General features: G+C 38.8%; 1 protein-coding gene across 1 annotated transcript in view; it reads right to left on the minus strand.

The window, feature by feature from the left end:
- GRB2 (growth factor receptor bound protein 2) overlaps positions 1-20843 on the minus strand; it is a 58834-nt gene that overhangs the window by 37446 nt on the left and 545 nt on the right. Inside the window, exon 2 of the mRNA XM_006199384.4 lies at positions 13883-14096. Within this exon, the coding sequence (XP_006199446.1) occupies positions 13883-13960 (78 nt within the window). The 5' untranslated portion in view covers positions 13961-14096. The remainder of the gene's footprint in view (positions 1-13882; positions 14097-20843) is intronic.

The raw sequence follows: 20843 nt of genomic DNA on the forward strand, positions 1-20843 counted from the left end.
ACATGCACAGTAACGTGTAATTACAGAGACTCAAAGGAAAAGTAGCTAAGAAACCTAACTAAGGTGGTAGCAGAAAGTAAGGGAATTAAAAAAAATACAGTGGAAATTCCAGAGCTCCTATTTCTGGTTTATGTCATCTAAATAAATGCAAAAACAGCTGAGGCAACATAAGAACCAAGCCTGACCTCTGACAGGGCAATACCAGGTCACAAAGTCAATACCCACTACGGACTCGATTTACACTGAGTGGAGTGAACCTTCCTCTCTTCCAACAAACTAAATGAACACGTTGCTAGGCGCTGTGCAAGACGCTGAGATACAGGAACCTGAGACCCGGGGACACAGAAACATGCCACAGGCAGAGGTACACAATGGCACTAAGGGGCAGTGCTGGGGCACCCCAGGGAGAGAAGCGCATCGAGAAAGACTTGTGCAGCTCGGGCTTGCTCTAAACCAGGAGGGAAGAATGGGAGGTGGCCAAGGCAAAAGGAACAATAGGACTGAAGACCACAAGATGTGAAATAGCTTAGTGTTCAGGGAAACTATGCAGCTAATTGGAAATTGACCAAATTTTGTTTAAATATAGTCACAAAGATTAATCGACCCATTATTTGACATTACTGGCAAATATGTTCACTAATGAAACACTGTAGAGCTTTCTGGGCCAGGATATTTAATTGTGCAAAATTCTGGTGCAGTTTAACACAAAGAAACAAAATGACTCTACAACAAGAGTAAGACTTTGCCTAAGATTATTTATGTAAAACAGAGTTCTGAAAAGAAAACACAATAATTATGGTTTTGCTGAATTCAAAGAAATGCTGCCTCTGCTCTCTGGATGTGCCTCAGATGCTGCTGTCTGCACATTTAGCTCAAGACCACATTACACATCCAATGACACAAGGAACCCAAATTAGAAGAGGTAGTGCTGGACTGGAAACATGCTGTATGTCACCCCAGTGGAGCCACTCTACAAGTACTCTTTTGGTCCTTCAATTTTCACATAAAGACACAATACTAAATCACAGGTCCCCAGTATCTGCCTCTGTCTGCATAGGCTGGGGTAGGAAAGGTGCAGCGCCCTGAAGGAAAGGCTTTGGGAAGTCAAAGGTCCTCGAGGAAAGGGAGGAGTACAGATTCATGGTAAAGGGAAATGCCTACCAAGTTCTACTGCTAGTCCACAGCGGGGTTCTCCATTCCCACTCCCGCCCCAATTCTGCCCCACGGCCTCACCTCCAAAGACCAGAGTAACCACCAATGGTCTGCAACGAGAGGGAGGATATGATTCCCGGCATTTCAAAGTGAAACCCAAAATACTCTGAACACAAAAACACTCTTATTTGGGTGGTGACATTCTACAGCAGGGCTGTCCAAGAAAATTTTCTACAGTGATGCAAATGTCCTATGTCTGCACTGTTCAATATATAGTAGCCATTAGCCATGCACGGATATTAAGATCTTGAAATATGGCCAATGCAAGTGAAGAACTGAATGTTTTACTTAATTTAAATAATCACATAAGGCTAGTGCCGATAGTACTGAAGAGAGTGGTAAATATCCGACATATGGAAGCCAAATACTTATGGAGTCCAACCTTAAAATGTTGATAAGTATTACACGAGAAATAACACCTTCCACAGAAACACCAATTTATAAGCTCTTAGAAAACAGTTCTTCATTAAGTAGGGACTATCAAGGAATCAAAAGAATATTACATTTTAAGTGTGTGTGTGTGTGTGTTGATAGATTTAATCTATGTTCAGCTGTTATATAGCCAAGATGAGTCTAAGAAGACGCAACCAGTGTGGCAATCAAATAGATGGGATCCTGGAACAGAAAAAAGGACATCAGGAAAAATCTAAGGAAATCTGAATAATGTATGGGCCTTGGTTAATAATATCAATATTGATTCATTAATTGTAACAAACATACCATACTAATAAAAAGACGTTAATGACAAGAAAGATTGGGTGTGAGATACATGGGCTCTTTCTGTGCTGTCTTTGTAAATTTTTTGGTAAGCCTAAAAGGGTTCTAAAATAAAGTTACTTTAAAGAAAATCTATGCTCAAAGAAATTATGTTCAGTAAAGATGCTGTAACAGTTTTATCTTAATGAGAGGATCCTGTTAAGGGATCCTGGTTGAGAACATAGAAGCAGTGGTATCTTACCCAACCCTCCCTGTAAACAGAACACTGAATTTTGGGGCCTCCAGGCTTACATTTGATAAACACCTGTGTAAATGTTTAACTGAGTACATGTTTTCAGGTATATGAAGAGAAATCTTGAGCTTCTTTATTTACTTGAGCAATTTTTTTCCCAAAGGCTTCTTGAAAAGGTATTCCATTTTCTACTTAGACCACAAACTTTTTAAATTTTCTTTTTTTTTTTTAGAAACTAACATCTAGATAGCCAGATTTCAGGTGGATACCAACCTGCACTATATACAAACTTGTTAAACGTGATTCATATTCTGGTGATAGAGAAAATAAAAAGCTTAATCCTTTCTATTTCTGAAGTTACTAAATTACTAGTGTAAAGTTCATGCTATTTTCAATACTTGGAAAGTTCTAGTTAAAAGTAGTCCCACTTAGAAACCTATTTCCATAAAATACCTCCTTAAAAGGCGGTATGGTGGTGTCATGAGCAGGAAGTTTGAGTTTGATGGCACTTATCTAAGGTTTTTTATAAAACGTGAAGGAAGTGTCATGATTACTCTGAAGCTCTTGTATGTGCCATGCTGTCATCAAACGGCTCATGTCTACTTTTATAACTGCCTATATGCTGGAAGGCAATTAATCTTTCAAGTTTAAGCGTTCTAGGACAACTCCAACAACTCTTCAGAGTTTGACAGTAAGCTTACAGAAATTCTCAGTAATTCAGGCATATCTGGATGGACAAAGCAGCCATGAGTGTTTCTAAATTAGCTCAGAAAACTTTTCAATACTCATGTCTTATCAAGTCTGTTTTCATTCAGGACACCAAAGTGCGTACCTCTAAAAACAGTGCAGTACTGAATATTATCTATATCATGAACCCTCTGCACTAAGCATAGTACTCTTGACCTAGGAGATATTCAGTTTGTTGTTATGATTCATCAACGTACTAGATAAGCAATCTTAAGAATTCATACATACTCAAGGGAAAAATAATTAACCAACTAGACTTAACAGACATCTATAGAACACTCCAACCAACAATAGCAGAATACACATTCACTTGAAGCACACAGCAGAACATTCTCCAGGACAGATCTTATGCTAGGCCATAAAATAAGCCCCAATAAACGTAAAAGGACCAAAATCAGAGTGTGTTCTAAAAGCACAGTAAAATTAAAATAGAAATCAACAGAAGGAATTCTGGGAAATTCACAAATATGCAGAAATTATAAACACACTCCAAAATAACCAATGGGTCATAGAAAAAAGAGAAATTGGAAAATAACTTTGAGATGAATGAAACCGAAAACAACTGCATACCCATATTTATGGGATACAGCTAAAGCAGCATTCAGAGGGAAATTTAAGGCTACAGCTTTAGGTATTTATTAATGCCTATATTCAAAGGAAAAATGTACCATAGTTCATTTCAAACTGAGGTTGCTATTCTTCTATTTATAAAACCCAACCCCCCCTCAAAAGCAGGCAATCAATTTTTCATCAGGATATCTGAGAATATGCAAATGAGAGGCACACCCCTTTCACAAGTCCTTTAATATCTAATAGGGAAGGGAGTGAGGGAAAGAACATGCAGAAAGCTTAAACCTTCATATACAACAGTAATAAACTAGTAACTAAATTTGAAAGTAACCTCTAGGGTCTTTAAAGGCAACAGCTGTTTAGGTGTTTGCAGTTATATTAGGGGCTCCAAGAAGGCAGACAAAGGGCTTCTCAACACATAGAATGTGATTTTCCAAGTTGATAAAAACTTAAAAGTATTGGTTCTTTCTACACCAGTACCCTAAATTTAGACCAGTAAAGTAATTAATCTCAAGGAAAGACCTGAAGGGCTACAACTTTTCACCTGCAGCACTAAGTGAGGCCATTAGTCACAAATTCATTTGATTATCTAATGTGGACAATATTAGCACAACTTTGGGGGAAATTCACACCACACCAATTTCAGGTTCAAGAGTTATTCTGACTCAGCTGTAACATGTGACTTTGAGAAAGTCTTAATCATTATGATCTTTTCTAGTAGCCTGGCAAAGAAATCCTTCAAGCTACTGCTGTTTTCTAAAGAGGTACAGTACATTAAACAGCAACACTGGCCTTCCTTCCAAAGATGAAGTACCTGCGTACTTTCATTATTAGTACTATTTGACTATGGTTTCACTGTGATTTGATTATGCTTTCTCATTGTACCCAGAAAGTACAGGAACAGTAACTATGGCTATATTCATTAAATGTTTTTGTCCTAAAAGGTTACAGCAAAATGGAACAGTAATTTTCTCTGGGAAGAGTGTTTGCCTCTTACATTTTCTAATGGGTCCTACATTTATTCGTTTATTTAATTTGGAAAAAACTTATCTGGGTGACAGGACGGATTATGGCCTAACTTTCTTCTACACTTCTCTATTAAATATTTCCAATAAATACTTTAAAAGAATGAAACGAATACATCTGATTTTTATAATGCACAATAGATAGCTAAGACCCACTAATAATTTCAAATCTTTATTTTGTCTCTTAATTTTACTTTACAAAGCCGAATATTTTCATAAAAGCTGATAAATAAAAAGTAAACTTGACCAGTCAGAGCTAAATATGGACGGAAGACAACAAGGAGAAATGGATAATTAAACCTCTGAAAAACTGCAATTTGGCTGCATTACTAATTTTAATCCAGTTTGGGAGACTGACCTAAGTCAAAATTACATAAGAAAGCACATAACATTACTTTCCTATCAGCTGCAGGGAAAAGATAAGCTAGTATAACTAGAAACCTGGGCAGCAAGACCAGTTTTAGGGCCAATCTTATTTGTTCATAAGGAAAAGGGCTTATCGGTGTATATTCTACATAAAGTCTATGTAACAGCCCTAGATAACGAGGAGATGTTTGTGCTGCCTGCACCAAGAAGAGTCTTAATATGAAGTAAATTCACTCCATGAAGCTGGACACTGTGATTTTTTTCCCTTTTAAGAAAGCAAAACTGACCCTAAAATGTTTGTTCACTTGTAAACTGACATCTGGAAAACGGTTGTAGTGTTTTTAATTGCTTTTCTGATTATGAAACTAATATATGCTTATAAAAATATCCACTACAGAAATGCATACTGTAGAAAGTAAAAGTTCTCCATAATCCCAACATCCAGAGAAAACCAATATGACACTTTTCTTTTTTCTTTATATTGCAATCCATGTAAGTGCATGGGGATGTTTCAGTTAAGTCACTCTGCTTTTTTCTCAAAAGCTCTTAGCAGAACCTCCTGGCTCCAAACCTAAACATTTGCAGCATCAACTAAACAAAGCCTGGTTTGTCTGTCTTCCCATCTTTTTCCAAACAGGAGTGAGGATGGATGCTCTCCCTCTAGAAGGGACTGATTTAGCCAAAGAAGTAAAACTGAATTAAAACAACATCTATGAATAAGCACCAAATTTCTCAGCTATCAAAATTACTCATTAACTTAACCTGACACAGCTATTAAAAAAATTAATCACCTGAAGGAAGAGCACAAAATAAAATATGCTTCAAAAAAACTACGTGCTGTAGTCAAGTATCTTACGTGCTGAGTGAAGAGGTTTAATCATTTCACAAATCTGGTTCCACAGTCCTATAAAACACTGTCAAACTGTGAAATAATGTTCTATTGTTAAAGAAGAACAGAGGATGAAGCCAACATCAATCAGCGGCACTATTATTATGTATTCTGGCTAAGATTATGGGCCATTGTCATTTAACTTGACCTCGGGTAGGTAACCTGTCCAATCCTTTAGGACAACAGAGCATTATACACACATATATATACACATACACACACACATAAATATATCGAAAGCCTCCTTTGAGATTATGAACTAAATTATTAGTAGAAACAAGCTAAATATACAGTAATAGGGAAATAGTTAAGTACAATTATAGATCATTAACCTTAACAATATTTCAAAATATTAAACCATTAAAAAATAATTAGTACAGTAAATATGGGCGAATGGTAACATATGTTATATTTTAAGTCCACTACAATTACAGCACTATAAAAATGTTGGTATGATGACAAAGCCCAGAAAAGATCTACTAGCTCTCTTCTACTAGAGTTTGGCGGGGGGGGGGGGGGGGGGTGTTATGCAAGATTTTGAATTTCCTACCTTTTTTTTCCCTATTAATGTATGTTAAAGTAATTTTAAATGTTAAGGGAAAATGGAAGTACTGCTAATAAAATGTTGTAAATATGTTTTTTCCTCTAGTAATCCATTTCAAACCATACATACTACTTATCTATGAAAATAAAAGACCTATGAAATGACACAAAGAAAACATGCAACGGTCAATATTCTAACTGAAAACACATACTCCTTTCTTCTCTGTGAAGCCTACAGTTTCAAGGTCCAAAAGGCATTTCCTCTCACTTCAAAACTAAACTGATGCTTTTTGTATTTTTCAAAAGCAAACTATTACAGAAGGCTTTGCCATTTCACCAATCCTAGATTTTAAAAGTCCACTGTTGAGAATAAATTAATTAAAAAGTAAAGCCACTGTTAAGGTGAGAAAAAACTCTAATATTTTACCACTAATAATTAGTACCTGTTTTGATAAAAGTATTAGGACAGAAAACACACAGCTACTGCTATAAAGGGGACCAACATAGGCTCTGAGCCTTCCCACAAGATAAAGAAGGAAACTTATCAAAGCATTATTTATAGCATCTTTGAGACTTAAAAAAGTTGTTTGGAGGAAAATATGCCTATTCTAGGTATTGAGACCAGAGAGAATGTTCTCCCACAGGTCCTCCCTGAAGACACTTAGAGATAACTCCTTAATATCCTTATAGCCGTGACAATGATGAATTTTTCCCAACGCTGTTTCTTCCATCATCTCTTATTGTTGGCCAACAGTGCAATCCCAAAGCTCCATTCAACCCAAGAAATATACAAAGGCAAGGTCCCCGACAGAACACTGTGCAGGTACCCATCTCTTTGCTTTGAGGTTTAATCCTGAGAGAGACCAAAGACTTTAAAAAATGTAAAAACTATTTGTCTTTCATACAATCCTCCATCAATATCATGCTTTCAGCTAAGTTCTGAGACAAAGGTGGCACAGTTCTGAGTTTGAGGTAAAATAAGGACAAGCCCCTGGCCAGTTGTCTGTGCGGCATCACGTAACTTAACAGTTACCTGAGCCAGCAGATGAACGGACATCCCCTTAGCAAAGCTGTGCATCTGAACAACATTAATAAAACCAATGGCAGCTAGCATACTATCTAATGCATCCTAGTCACTGCTTCAAGTACACTAATATGTTAGTTCTCGTCAACCTCACTGTGACACTAGGAAGGTAGGTGCTACCATTCCCATTTTGAGGATGGGAGAACCAAAGCATAGAATAAATTGCCTAAGACCACAAGGCCAGGTATGCCAGGGGCAGAGCTGGGATTCAAACAAGGTGGGTACGGCCCTGGAGCACATGTCTCTCATCCATATCGACAAGGAGGTGAAACAGAGGAAGTACCTTCCAGAAGGACCAAGATTTTCGTCAAAAAGGCATTCTGAGTCACTCTTTTAAAGGTTTCTAACTTTTATGACACAGCATAGGCACAACGAATTGTAGCCTCAAGATTTAAAAGCAGGTTAAATCTCAGTCATTGGAAAAAAAAAAAAAACAACCAACCAACAAACCAACCCTTGACCAGAGCACTTTAACTTCCTGGAAATATCCATCAAGGTAAAAAGATGCAAAATGTTAACTACTTACTACTTGAATAATCAACTGTATTGATGTAATAAAACTGATTAATCAAATGAATAAAGTAATTAAAAAAGAGCTCAAAAAAGGAGTAACAATCACCTGAAATACAGCCCCTTGGAGGTAACTATTATCTTTCAGGGGACCATTCAGAAAGAAGTCTATGTATTTAATAAGCAAACAGAAATAGATAGCAATTTTCCCTAAATGTGCTCTCCCTTTCTCTCTCTGTTTGACCTCGTTTGGGTACAAAAAAGCCCCACAGGGTAGTTGTTAAGAACATGGAATCTGGACTTAACCGGTCTGGATTTGAATGTGAACTTGGGCAAGTTACTTAACCTAAGCTTCAGGTTCCTGATCAGTAAATTGGGGATAATAGCATCTATCTTAATAGGATTATTGTGAGGATCAAAAGAAAATGCAAGTAAAATACTTAGCTTAGTGCTAGGACATGCTAAGAACTCAATGCATTAGATACATTATTACTATTCAAAAGAGGATCCATAAACACTTGTCTGTGCAAGTGTAGATGTTAATACTGTGTTGATACAGACTGATATTCACATTAACATCTTCACAGTAGTCTACTCTACAGGCACTATCATCTGTTTATGTAGCCCCTTATCAATGGGCTACTTAGGTTTGTTCCCCCCAATACAGTAATTCCATGGATTCAAGGAAGAAGCTTCTTTTCACACCTTTTAACATCTCTGAAATGAATCTTATAAATGATATTTCATGATTTAATTGCAGCAATTTCTTTGCTAGGTAGTACACCGATTCATTGAAATAAACATCCTTATGTCTACATTTTTAAAAATCTGTTTGTGAATTTTCTTGGAATTAATTCCTAAAAGTGAAATTGCTGGGTCATTTTATGATCTGACACCTATTACTAAGCCACTGTTCAGAAAGACCAACTGTATTTCTACAAACCTCCACTGGCAGGAGGTGGCAGGCCCCATTTCTCCACACCCTGGCCAACAGAGTGGAGTCAATCTTTACCATCTTTGCTAATCTGACAGGGAAAATGACCTTTTTTTACACCCTTCATTTCTTTCATTATTAACCTCAGCTTGCTTTAGATAGGATGTCCAATAAGTCACTACGTAGAAGCAGTGCCACAAGACAGCTGCCCATGCCTGGCAGGTGAGCAAATCAGGACTGCGGATACCTTACATTTCTGGTTTCCTCCTCCCTGACAGTTAACAGGGACATTAATGTATTGCAGGGGGAGCACTGCAGCCAGACCTAAGATCAAACCCCAGCTTTGCCACTTACTAGATGTGCGAACCTGAGCCTATTGCTTGACTTCCGCACCCCTAAGACGGGGCTAATAATGTCAACCTTTCAGTGCCCAAAATCAGAAATCACGTATCACTTCGTGGCATATATTAAATGCTCCATAAATAATAGCCATTCAATGATGCCTTAATTATAACAGCTCACAGAGGTGAAACCTGAAGACCCAAAGGAACATCGCATTTTCTTACACATTTCTTTCTCCAAACAGGGATGACCGGTCTTCATCCAGCCCCCCAAAAGAGTCTTGTATAAGAACTGAAAGTTCATTCTTAGCATCTATTTGGAAATAGTCCATTCAGATGGCAGGGGAGGCAAACGAACATAATGAAAGGCAAATAAACTATCTGCTATAAGAGAACTCAATCAAACTGTCCTCACACTTAAAGATTAAATGCAATACTCTCAGTTTAGTCAACAAGATTGATAATAATTCTTATCAACAGGTAAAGAAGTATTTCAAAAAGTACACTGATACTAGGGCTTTAAAATAGTGAAGAAAAAACCCACCCTAACCTCTTATTTTTCAGGTTTGACAGTTCAAACACCTGAAATGAGACACATGTACTGTAATTCAGGACTTACAGCTGCTGTGAAAACGATAACCAATCAGATTCTGGCTCTCAGGAGCATACTCAATTGACATGCTCGTCTCAGTTACACAGGAGAATTATTTAAATGTCCCCCAACCACTGACAGGCAGAAATCCCACTGTTTTTCCTTTCAGTGTATCTCAAAGCACCCCCAGTCCTTCATTCCTAGTCTCCAACACCTAGGCAGGCACTTAAATTACACCGATTACTGCGACCCGCTAGGCTGGGACTCCAGGCTTCCCTCCTTGCAACCCACTACACACGCAGAGAACACTTTCGTCATTGGCTAATAACCTTCAGACACTTAAGGACAAGATCAGACTCTTACTGTGTTTTTCTTATCTGGCTCCAATTCTACCTTGTTTTCCACTCTGAAACAGTCTGCAACCTTATTCCAGCATTCCTATGTCAAACAGAACAAGCACCGCCTCACCCTTCTCTTCACCTAGCCCTATCCTACCTGGCACAAGGTCCAGTTCAAGTCGCACCTCTCCCACACATTTTTCTGACTTCAGCTCTTACCCATCTCTTCCCTTCCTAAATTACTCCGCAGTTACAGCATGTAACAACACAACTTTAGCAATTCATTAAATACCAGCTCAGTACTAAGTACTAATAGCGGTAATCTTGGATAGATCATTAAACTCTATCGGCCACCATTTCCTCACCGGTAAAATAAGAAAGTCTAAGTTAAGAGATTTTAAAAGGTCTTTTCCTGTTCTAAAAACCCTCTAACTTTATATACTCCCACATACTGTTTTACTTATCAATCTCACTTCTCTTACTAGATTTTTAGAGTTCCTGAAGGGAGGAACTACACCTTCTGTTTCTTCCCCAACTCTCAAAGCAACTTGTCCCAGGACGTGGCTCAAGGAGATGCTCTGTAAATGTGATGGTGAAATAGGGTCATCAGTATTGAACTCAAGATCTAGTTCTCAAGAGGTTTAAGAAACAGACAAAGGAAGTTAGTGCCGGACAGAGTAGGATCCTGAGATGGTCTACTGTTGGTAATCTTCTAGAGTCGAGGGTCTGCCTTGATAGAAAATAAGTCTGCTCTAGAATGGAATGAGCCGGGTGTGAGAACTCAAAACAGTCTCTTAATTCCTATGCAGCACTGTCTGAAGTACATGTACATAAGCCCCTAGATGGCAGGTACAACTTTTAGGTAAGCTCAGGCATTTTGTGTGTTGTAGGGCAGAGTATTTAGGGGCCTTGTTCAGTGGAGAACCCCCAGGACTATTTCAAGGTTGCCCTAATCAACGGTGGGGAAATTTAGGTTCATTTCAGACACGTAAGACCTAAAATCTGCAACAGAAGAGTGATTTCTTCCATTTCTATGCTCCAGCGCCCTCCCCACCCTTCCCCAAGAAAAACACAAGCTTTCATAAAAGGGAAATTAACAAAGGCAGATATACTGAAGCATTAAGTTCTATTTAAGGCCTCCAGTAAGATGTTTTAATTTTGCTCTTTTCTCAGGGCAGTACAAGTTAATGTGTAGATGGAAAGTAAGGAAGTGGTCTGATGGAGCACAGGGGTCAACATTCACCAAAAGTTTAACCGGGAACTCCCTGACAGTGAGAGAATGTAATCCCTTGGAACTCTAATTGGGGCAGAGGGCTAAGCCTCTTTCTACTTCATCATTTTCCAATAAAATGTACTCAATACCCAAGTGCACATGTCCCCTTCATCAACACAGGGCAAATATATCTCTATTTCAATCAAGGGAAACTGTCCAATGCTTTCCAGTCACTTCTAAACGTGTTCTGGTTCACAACTAACACCCTAAAGAGTTATCAAATCAAATTAGAGCCACTCAAATGAAGCCAGTTACTCCTTGAATAATCAAAGAAGAAAACACTGTTTTTTTTTAAAACTAATAGCTATAAAGACAAAGCAATGTCCCTCCTCTTCACTCAGCTGCTTCACAGAATTATGAGACAAAGGGCAACCACTGTATCGTCACTCTTTTTTTGGAGTAAAGCCACAAGATTACGAACAAACAGCTAACAGCCACCATTCAAAAGCAATAATGGCACTATGACTTCATATGCCACTTATCTACCAAACTGGAAAGAACCAAATATATGTATTTTTCTCTCTCCCAGAAGAAAATCTGAAGGTAAATGTGGGGACTCTGATTCACTTTCTCTCCCATTATAAAAATTTCTAGGGGAACGTTAAACAGTATCATCTTCTCTAATTATAGGATGGGAAAGAAGGATGTCACACTTGTTCAAGAAGTTTACCAACTTAAATTGGAGAACTTATAAACTGTTCAGGCCTGAGACAAACTTCAGTGACAGTAAACAGAGAAAGTTCTTGTCTAAAAATTCTTAAAAAAAAAAAAAGAACAGACCTCAAAACTGCAGTTTTGTTTTAATTTGTTGCTTTAGCGTTAAATGTGCAATTGAATAGAGTTAGAGAAAAAAATATGAACTACCAGGCTCAAATTTCAAGTTCCTAGAGTAACTTTAATTGTTTAATCTAATTTACATTTAGATAAAAACAAACAAAAGTTGGCCCCAAAGTATTTTTCTATAGGCGACAAGTCTGGCTACTTGACTAGCTAATCCCCTTTTTCTTAAGTAGCCAATCTTATGACATCAGGAGCAGGTTATCTGCTGAAAGCAGTAATCACATAAAAAACATCAAATCACTTTCTCTGTATACCAATGACAGAGTAATTTACTAAGTTATGTTTACTTTGATTTCTAGCTAAAGAAATAGAAACAGAAGATGTATTTCATTCTAAAACCTATAGCTGGTTCTGTCTGCTTTCTGACAATTTAGCACTGACTTTGAGAATATCCTCAAAAAGCCTGGCATCACAAAAACAGCTTTGAAAAGAACACACACAGTTTCCTTCTCCTTAAAGGGCTCTTTATCACCTTCTATGAAGTACAACCTACATTTCTAACATCAAGAAAACTACCGTGCAGATAACTTCAAAGCAGAACTCCAAGCCTCAGGCAATGAGAGCAAAATAGTAACCATCTATAGGTCTGCCAAGCTTAAAAACAAAAACCACTAGTCCTTTTATAAAGAAGCATATTTCTCTATTTCTATTTTTTTCGTCTTTATAAAAATCCTAATAATGGATGGCAAATTCCAACAATCAGACTGAGGTTCTGAGAGAAAAAAACGTCAAAACCTGAGACACAGTGAAGACTCAAACATTAAACCTCAAGTTTTCCTCAGTTAGAGTTGATACACTATTTGATAACACCCAGCCTTGTAAAAAAAATAAATTACATATCCAAAAGGGCAAGTGCTCCAGTCAATTGGGTAAACACATAATTAACATGTGCCAGGTGGAAGCCGAATCTCATGTAAATAGCGGGGCTCAAAATGAGCTGCAAACTATACGGAAGCTTATTTTTAAACCGTCAGCAGGGTTTTTGTGTGTGTGTGTGTGCAATCAGAGTTTAATACAGGGTAATTGCTCCTCAAGTTCCATTTAAGAAAATCGAAATCTGACTTGTACAACAGCAAGCTGAACCTTGTCATTTAGAACTCCATTAGTTGTTTCACAAAGAATAAAAATACAGAGGTTCTTTAATGAGTTTTGGCATATACTTCTAACCGTCTCTCTAAAGTAGGGGAAATTAATTTTTAACCTTCTAGGATCACATTCCAGAATGCAAAAATCTTTTGACTATGTAAAAGAAGGCTAGTTGAGTGCTTTTACATAAATGCTTCAAGTTTAGCCCTTTTTTAAAAAAAAAATCCTCTAATTTTTAAATAAAACTCTACAAGGTAAACCCATCTACTCATCTACTTCCTTACTCTAATCCCATTGCTTTGCCTCTACTTGAATTACCAGTATTAACAAGCAAGGAGAAATGTTCACAAAGGCACCCACACAAAGGCAGTTAAAGACCATACACCACACCAAGCCTCTGAAGTCATATTTGATATTCTACTCAGCATCTATCTCAGCTAGCCAAATCACACACGATGGTAAATGTGAAAAGTGGGCAATGAAAAAAGAAGGAACACAGCTTCTTTGTGTGTTATCAGGGCAAAAGAAGGCAGGTGAGTACAAGGAGAGGGCGTCTCGGCATCTGCTGGGCATCAATGCTTACCTTGAGGATGTCCCCCCTTTTGAAGCTCAGCTCGTCGTCTGCGGTAGCTTTGAAGTCATATTTGGCGATGGCTTCCATTCTGAGCGGGGCTCAGTGCTCAGCAGCCCGAAGCAGGGGGAAGGGAGTCTTCCCGGCTGAAGCAACCCAGTGCTCTGGGCTCAGCCTCGCCTCTCTTCTCGGACTCGCTCCTGCACTCCGGACACACAATGCCACCCTGAATCAGAAGAGGAGTGATTGAGAGAAGTGGCTGGGATCGAAGGCAGCCCCGCCCTGCCAGTCGGCCAGTCGTCCCAGCCCCCACGCCCCCTGGCTCGGCCTGGCTCAGCCTGGCTCAGCCCTCCTCCCTCCCTTTCAGGCAAGAGCCCTGATCTCCTTCTTCCTCTTTCCAACCTCAGCCCCCAGGCGACTGACAGGCCTGCCGGCCAATGGCGACAGCTGCTCGAGCTATTCCAGAACACACTTCCTCTTCCTTCCCGCTGGGTGTGCTCGGTGCGCAGGAACCGGCTGGAGTCCCGAGCAGTCTCCGCCTTTCCTCCCTCACCCCTTACACTCTCTTCTCTGGGCACGAAATGTGGTCCACCAAAAGAAAGGCCTCACCCTGGGGATGACACCCAACTTTTCTCAGTTAAATAGGCCTCTCTCCCTCCATTCTCCCTGCCAAGCTTTCTGGTTCTTGAAAATGTTGGGTCCCTAACCACAGTCAAAAGCCAGCAATGTGGGCTTTGGTCCTAGGCTGCTTTACCTGTTCTCAGAAACTAAACCTTGGTCTGCTCCTGGGAAAGGGGAGAAAATGAACCGAGGAACTACTTTTTCATTCAGTTTGCTGCTCTCAGCACAGGTAGCTCTCCCTCTCCACTTAACAACTGTGATCTGCAAGCTCAGGGGACCAGAGAGGCGCTTCAGCTCGGAGCCTTTTGCAAGTGGAGACCTGCTCTCGCATAAAGCTCCCTTGCAAAGGAGGGCTTTGGGGGCCACAACAGCCCTTAAAATAGATGTCCAAGGTTCAGCATTCCAGAGTAGCCTCCACATTACTTCTAACTAGCTTGAGGAGCAAAGCTGAAGTCCTAATCTATACCTGAAAGGAATCCCTTTTTCAGAATCTGAGCTGCCAGACACCTTGTCTGGGAGACGGTGCCAGAAAGCCAAACAGAAGTCTCTCTCAGTTACCCTAAGAACAGCTGCTTTTCTGGGAGCCAGGGGAGTACTAAACTGATCCAAATTGCATTTTGCAGGTAAAGATTCTGTAATACTCCCTTAGGTAGTAGACAAGGTGAACCAAGGCAGTACAGACAATGGCTGCAGAAGCAAAGGGGGAAGTACAGCATCTCCAGCCAAGAGAAAGGGATACAACCTATACCTTTGCATAACAAAGGAAAACGAAGTCCCGTTCTTGTTGGGTCAGTCACTGGTTTCAAACAGTCCAAATAAAAGCAGAAGACAACACGGACAGTGGCAGAATGGGGACAGATTATTTATAGTGACACCCTTCTTCCATAATTACCACCTAGCAGAGAATTCATTTGAGGTTATTATTCTTTTGTTCTAAAGTTAACAACTGGGGCATAGCTGCAAATGAACTACAGAGTAAACCAGCTGGGAATATAATAGTAAGATCAGAGGGAAATGAATGTTAAAAGGAGGAAAGAAATCATCTAGTAATAAGAAGTCCTTCAGTCAAATTCTGAAAGCCAAACATTCTCCTGCAGGTAACTAATAAGCCAAACCAGTGTTTATTCTATCAGGCCAAATCTAGGATATCCTATGTTGTGCTGGCTCCCTGAGGGGAAAGCAAAGACAGAGTCCCAGCAAAACAAAACAAAACAAAACAAAACAAAAAAAACAAAAAAACAAAAACAAAGATTAGTCTCAGGGTATCTATTTCTGTGAGTCCTTAAATACCCTTTACTTACACTCACCACTGTTGCTTTTTTATCAAATGAATCCATGTATACAACTTTAAAAGTCAGAGTATCAAAAGGCTTAAGAAAAAGGAGTTCCCTACCCCAATACCCACAAGCCATCCCCCTTGACTTTGTTTTTAGCTTTCTCTTTGTATTTACTCACAATATTTCTAAATAATATGCTTCTACATATGCTGTTTCTTAACTTATTCCAGCCATTTCCTATCACCTGAAAGATGAGTACCTGGCTGTTCCACCCCTGCTGGTTTTCCTTTGCCCCATCACAGTAACAACCCATATTCCAGTTTAAACAGCAGTATCACATTATGAAAGAGTGTTCACTGATGATGTAAATAATGTGTGAGAACCAATGTTCCTTTCTAGCACAATCCTTCAATTTTTTTCCAGCATTAATAACTAATAACTGTCTTTTTTTGCTTACTTTCCAATGTGTATACTTAAAAAAATTTTTTTTTTACAGATGCTCCAAAATCTCTGCCACACACCTATCAATATCTTCCATACCCTGACCTGACCATTTATTTTCACTGGTCTCCTGGTCTGACTGTTGGAACTATATATACCAAAGATGAGAAGCTTAATTACCTGCCCTCCCCCTAAAAAAACTTAAAAAAAAAAAAAAGGGAAGCTGAAAAATAACTGAGCAAATCCAAAAAAACTGAGTTTCATTTTTGTAAAATGGAAATCAGATGGAAACCCAAAGCACTGTCACTGTCAAGGTACTATGTAGTAACAGGGCATAAACTTCTCATTCAGGATTCCAGATGACTGTAGTGTGACTGAACAGCCATGGCATAAAAACCAAGAGTTTTCAACGTCTTCCTGCTGTTACTCAACTTACCTACCACAGGTTTCCTAGAGAAACTTTAAACAGACTAACACTCATGAAAATCAGGCAATTACTGCTTTGTGGGATACAGTTTGATAGAAATGAAAATCAGCTAATCAGTACTTCTGTGGCTGTGCCAAATAAAAATTAGCATCTCACAGAGAAAACTGGAAGAAGTCAGCATATTAAGCTATCCACAGAAAAGCACACAGGCTAAAGGAATTCAGAAGGGTGTGTTTCATTATTAAGACAGAAAAAAAAAATTCTATCACATACACCACACTAATTACTTAAAAAAAGAAAAGAAAGAAATGTCAACGTGGACACCATGTATAATGATCTTAACAGTAGACGTTGCTGTTCGTTTCCCAAGAAAACAGGCTGAGAGTACACATAACACTGAAGCCTAATGAGAGTATGTGTGAACTGAACTGGTACCAGCATACACCCTGCAGCCCATCACAAGCAGAGAATTTTTAACTAGGCAAGTGCAGCTTGAATTACACATTTAAAGCAATGTGCACTGTATCCTAAACTGCAGTCTCCTAAAGGTATCTGTAGGATTTTATTTTCTTTCTTCTATTCAACTCTCTTCTTCCCAAAATTGACAGAAAATAAAATACATGACGCTTTACTGGGGCAGTACAGCTTAGTGTTAAGTCTGCATGGTTTGCAAAGGCAGGCTGGCCCCGGGTTCAAGCAATGACCCTGATGCTTACCAGCTATAATTTCGGGAAGCCTTTTTTTTAATAAGCCCCAGTTTGTCTCATTGGTAAAATAGGGATAATATCACCTACTTTATAAGACTCACTGAGTATTAAATTAGGTAATATAGGTAATAGACATACATGAAGTGCTTTGAACAGAGCCTGACACTAAGTCACTCAAAATAAGTTAATATGTGACTCTACTTAAAATACATAAGATGTTCATCTTAATTATTAAAAACAGCAAATTAAAACAATAAGAGTTCTTTCACCTAAGTGGCAAATTTTTAAGATATGTAATATCCAGTCTCTGCAATACTCTGGATAAACAGATTCTCAGACTCTTTATTCTACCAATGTTTATTAACATTTTAAGCAGTTACTATTTGCCTGACTTTATGGTTGGTACTGGATTATAATAATAAAACCATCACAGAGCCTACACTCTAGCAGGGAATTAATTAATTCAGTCTTTTTGGAGAGTAATTTTGTAGTATCTTTTGACAATTTTAAACTACATACCCTTGGATAAGCAATTCCAGATTTATCTCATTAAAATACTGACCAAAAACTGTGTGCAAAATACATATGTCCCTGATTAATATCTATGAACATAATAACTAACAAGTATCTTTCTATATAAGTACCAAGATACATTATTAAGCTTAAAAAAAACTGCAGAAAAATTAGTTTATCTCATTTCTGCAAAGCAAAATAATATACATCAATGTGTGCCCCCAAACCCCCCCAAAACCCAAAACAAAATGTTAACGGTGATTACCTTTGGAAGTGAGATCACAGAATATTTTTACTTTCTGTACCATACACCTGAATTGTATTTCCATTGTTTTCACTATAAGCATGCATTTGTAGTTAGAAAAAAAACAAAAACAAAAATCTTACTGATGCTCTGGAGTTAGACCTGGATTCAACTGTCACTTTACCACTGGCTGAGTGGGCGACACTGGAGAAATGACTAACGTTCTCTAATCCTTAGTATTCCCTCAGCTAGAGAATGGGGGAAATAACAGCATCTATATCTTACATGGTCATTTGACTAATTAAAAGAGACAACACCTGTAAAAGGCCTCAGCCCAGCCCCTGGCATCAAGTGCTAAGAGCTGTCAACTAGCATCAGTTGACTTTTCAAATATCAGTCCACATGTTCTCACAGTCAGTCTGGAACTTCCATCTACATACAGACTCAGAAGAACCCTCTGGTTGGCAAATTAACAGCCCTATTAAGTATAAACTTTAAATGGCTCCACATCAAGTCCTAACAATGCTCAAATATTCACACTTATAAAAAACTAATCACATCTATAGTCACTTATTCTAATAGGCCTTTAAATATTTACTCCATATATACAGAAAGTATAATTTTGAGCTGAGTAATTTAAAGCCACACTTTAACACACCAGTCCCATTAATTTACGGATGCATTCTGTAACAACAGTTTTGGTCCTTGCACTAGCTGCATCAAATCATCCCATTCAGGGACTGATTCACTGTGCCCTTCTGGAGTTCTGCAATGTAGTGGCCTTAGGCCTGGAACCTAATTTGAAATAAGATTCACAGGTAATTCTTATGCATGCTAATTTTTTTTAAATCACTGCTATACAGTAATGGTGCCTTTATTGGATTTCAAACTTTGCATCTTAGATAATGCGCTACAGTGTCTTTGCATAAAATGAAAATAATGCATATTCACTTAGCACAACTGGGAAAAGGCCAACTTTGACAAATAAAACCAAAGGCTCTCAATGGCCGTTCAGTAGTGCCGGAAAGGTCTTCTGAATTAAGTAACCATTAATGTCTCTCAGGAGAGCTTGGTGGGTCTCTATTCTTTATTACTTCATTTCTCCAAAATCTATTACTCTTCTGTTCTAGGTAATGACTAAAACTGTTGCTGCATAACCTGCAACGTGAGAACAGGAATTACTGAGAAAAATTCTCTAAGCACCATCAACTAGTAGTATTTAAAATCTAGTAATCCCTCAAGTCTGAATACATTTGCTGAGGAAGTAAACTGCCTCAAGTGTTTAAATGCCTGCTTTCAGTATCAAAGAAAGCTGATTACAAGAATTAACCGTTTTTAAATTTTGGGATTCAGGAAATTTTGAACAAAGGAAGAGGCAACAGAACAAATAATTTCTTCCTGTCAAAAAAAAAAAAACAAAACCCAACAGCAGTAACAAAGAAGGCTGATTACAGCGTAAGTGGGAAAAGACACCTGATTTTTTAAAAGCCTGGTAAAGAATAAATTTAGTATTATCACAACAGGCAACTTTAATTAATTCATCACTGGTCTAAAATTCTCTTCCCTTAAATGTTTCAAGCTTTCTTAGTTCTATTGTAATATAGCTCTATGGTTGGTTTTCATTTTTAACATTCATCACCCCCACTAAAAGCCAAAGAGAAGTCACACAACCCCCAAATCAACCAAATCTTCCTTACTAACATAAAAGAGACACAGGAAGGAGAGTGTGAGCAGGCACGAAAACGTGATCTAAAAGTGAAGAAAACAACTAAAACACAAAAATACAAGCAAGCTACGCTTGTCACCTACTGGCAGTATTGATTACTTACGGCTGATTTCAATTCTTTGCGCCTCCCAGTTCCCAGGGGAAGAACTTAAGTCTCCCATAGCTCTCTAGCAACCCTTCTGGCTAACTGAAGGAACACAGTGCTCGCTTAAAAATAAAGGATAAAGCAGGAAAGAGGGCATCTTCCCAGGAGAAATGGAATCTTTAAATGACGTTGAAAACAAATTGTACCGAAGAGCAGAAACCTCGAAAAATTATGCCACAGAGGGGACAATAAGGAGGAAGGGGAAGTAGATGGGGGGAAGGGGGGGGAGGTGGCAAGTGACTTGCATTATACGCGTAAGCATTTAGTGCCCGTAGGGCAATGGAGAAAAGTAGGGAAAAAAGGAAGGCAACAACTGGAGAGGGCAAAGTGAAAGAGGTACTAGAAAAGCCAGAGACTAATGCTCATTTCCCTCGTGTGTCTTTCCACTCTTTTCTGAGAATCAATCAAAAGATAGACCACGAGGGCACTTCGGCTCCTCTGCAAATTATACTTTTATTGCATCTGAAGCCAGCCCAGAGTAACTCCCTAAATAAGCTTATACGGCTTATATATACACGGAGAGCACCGCAAATGAGGAATACCAGAGATTCCCTCTCCTCTCTCACTGAAACCTTTCCTCCGAGCATTCCAATCAACTGCTGCTTATTTCTCTTGACAAGTATCTTTCAGAGTAGTTCAAAAATAAACAAACAAACAAACCACGAAGAAGCAAAGGCATCTCGACAGGCTCGAGCAGCGAACGTTCTAACTCATAGTATTTATAGGGTTGGTGGGTTTCCTCCCAAAATTCGGCCCCCAAACACCAGGAGATGGTGACGTGGTGGCCTTGCAGGTCGAAGGAGCATCAATCACCACACTTGCAGCCCGCTGCGAATCCCCCGCCTCCCGGGCCAAGTCAGACTGACTCACAG

Source organism: Vicugna pacos, chromosome 16 (genome assembly GCF_048564905.1).
Source record: "Vicugna pacos chromosome 16, VicPac4, whole genome shotgun sequence".
In the NCBI taxonomy this organism is placed as follows: domain Eukaryota; kingdom Metazoa; phylum Chordata; class Mammalia; order Artiodactyla; family Camelidae; genus Vicugna; species Vicugna pacos.